Source organism: Galeopterus variegatus, unplaced genomic scaffold (assembly GCF_000696425.1).
Source record: "Galeopterus variegatus unplaced genomic scaffold, G_variegatus-3.0.2 Scaffold9206, whole genome shotgun sequence".
NCBI lineage: Eukaryota > Metazoa > Chordata > Mammalia > Dermoptera > Cynocephalidae > Galeopterus > Galeopterus variegatus.
In genome coordinates, this window is record NW_007735317.1 from 82,386 (window position 1) to 84,435 (window position 2,050).

A 2,050-nucleotide genomic window follows, 5' to 3' on the forward strand; every position below is an offset into this window, starting at 1 on the left:
CACCAGAAGGTGGAGGAGGCCAGGAAGGATTCTCTCTTAGAGCCTCCACAGTAACATGGCTCTGCCAACACCTTGATTTCAGACTTCTGGCCTCCAGAACTATGAGAGAATAAATTTCTATTGCTTTAAGCCCCCAAGTTTGTGGTGCTCTGTTAAGGAAGCCGTAAGAAACTAATACATCCCTTATTCCTGCCATTGGCTACCTTTCTGCAGTTAGAAAACTAAGGACCTGAGAGCAAGAAAGAAAAAGACAAGCTTTGGGGTTGAAAGGAGGTGATAAAACTTTTACCACAATTTTATTCTAGCTCAAAGCCTTGTCCCAAGAGGTTTAGCCCATCCAAGTTTCCAGAAAACCCAGGTGGAAGATGGATTGAAATGTCCCTGGTCTCACCACTTGTTCCAGGACCACGAGTAACTCATCATCAAACAGGACTGCCTGCAGGATGGTGCTCAGAGCCGTCTGCTGCTGCTCTGGCAGCTCCACGAAAGGATGGAAATTCCTCTCCAAGTGCAGAGTCACTGTGAAAACAGAGCATAGCCAATCCCGTGACTGCTGTGCATATCTCGCAACACGGGACAGCAACCCCTGCTTTTTATAACTCATTGTCATCAGTGCTTTCACAGATGTTCCCAGCTGCAGAGTCAGTCATAGGACTCGGAAATAAAGAATGAATTAAACGCCACCCAGCATGTTTTTCAATAACCAGTCAATCTGCTGCAGGAAGGAAGGGAGGGAGGGAAGGAGGGAGGGGGAGACGGAGGGAGAAGTGGGAAGCCTGGCTCTGTATTTCAGGCTTCACTGTTCTCTGATGACTCACTGGACATTAAGTCTAATCAATTATTTTCTGGAAAAGTCTTTTAGATTCCACTTTAGCATGATTTCTGTAGAAGTAAATTATCAAGGCTGAATTATTAAACCTAAGTCAGTACTTTTAGATGCTTCTGAGCCATACAAATTCCAAAATACATTACTTTTCATGTCCTTTCCTGTAAGATATTGCAGATTTTGTACCCTTTAATATTTAACACATTTTCAAAGGGGCTATCACCCTATTTTCATGGCAAACACAGCTATTCCACTATTTCCATCCTTTCCTCTTTCTCTTGTCTAAAAGGTGAGCACTGAGGTGCATCCGGCTGTGTTACCTGTGTCCTCTACATGAAAAGTAATGTATTTTGGAATTTGTATGGCTCAGAAGCATCATAAAAGCACTGACATAGCGAAAGCCTTATCTTAAGGTTGGGCCTTCGTTGCCATTTCTTCCAACACTGACATTTTTCTATTTTGTTGGCTGGCTGGTACAGGATCTGATCCCGTGACCTTGGTGTTTAACACTGTGCTCTAACCAACTGTGCTAATCAGCCAGCCCCCAACATTGGTATTTTTTGCTGCAGAAACTAAAGCAGCCTCTGGTTTGGAACTCAAGGAAGCCCCACTGGGGAGGTCTCTCTTCTTACCNCATGAAAAGTAATGTATTTTGGAATTTGTATGGCTCAGAAGCATCATAAAAGCACTGACGTAGCGAAAGCCTTATCTTAAGGTTGGGCCTTCGTTGCCATTTCTTCCAACACTGACATTTTTCTATTTTGTTGGCTGGCTGGTACAGGATCTGATCCCGTGACCTTGGTGTTTAACACTGTGCTCTAACCAACTGTGCTAATCAGCCAGCCCCCAACATTGGCATTTTTTGCTGCAGAAACTAAAGCAGCCTCTGGTTTGGAACTCAAGGAAGCCCCACTGGGGAGGTCTCTCTTCTTACCCTCCAAGCCAGAGCACATTCTGAGCTGTTCCTAGCTCTTTTTCCTAAGCCCTTACCTAATTATTTGTTCTTGATATTCCCTGTCCATCTCCTCCTTCTACTACACACTGCTGTCCCGCACCCCACCAAAACGAAACCAACTTTTAAAAACACAACATGCTGGGCCGGCCCAGTGGCGCAATGCTACAGTGCGCCGCTTGGGAGTGCAGTGGCGCTCCCACTGAGGGTTCGGATCCCACATACAGACCAGTTCCCACTCACTGGCTGAGCGAGGTGCGGGAGCAACCCCG

The 2,050-nt window shown here is 45.7% G+C and overlaps 1 protein-coding gene across 1 annotated transcript in view; it reads right to left on the bottom strand.

The window, feature by feature from the left end:
- The window catches only part of DFNA5 (deafness, autosomal dominant 5), a 33,187-nt gene that overhangs the window by 14,869 nt on the left and 16,268 nt on the right, over nt 1–2,050 (bottom strand). The window contains exon 5 of the mRNA XM_008593470.1: nt 392–634. Within this exon, the coding sequence (XP_008591692.1) occupies nt 392–634 (243 nt within the window). The remainder of the gene's footprint in view (nt 1–391; nt 635–2,050) is intronic.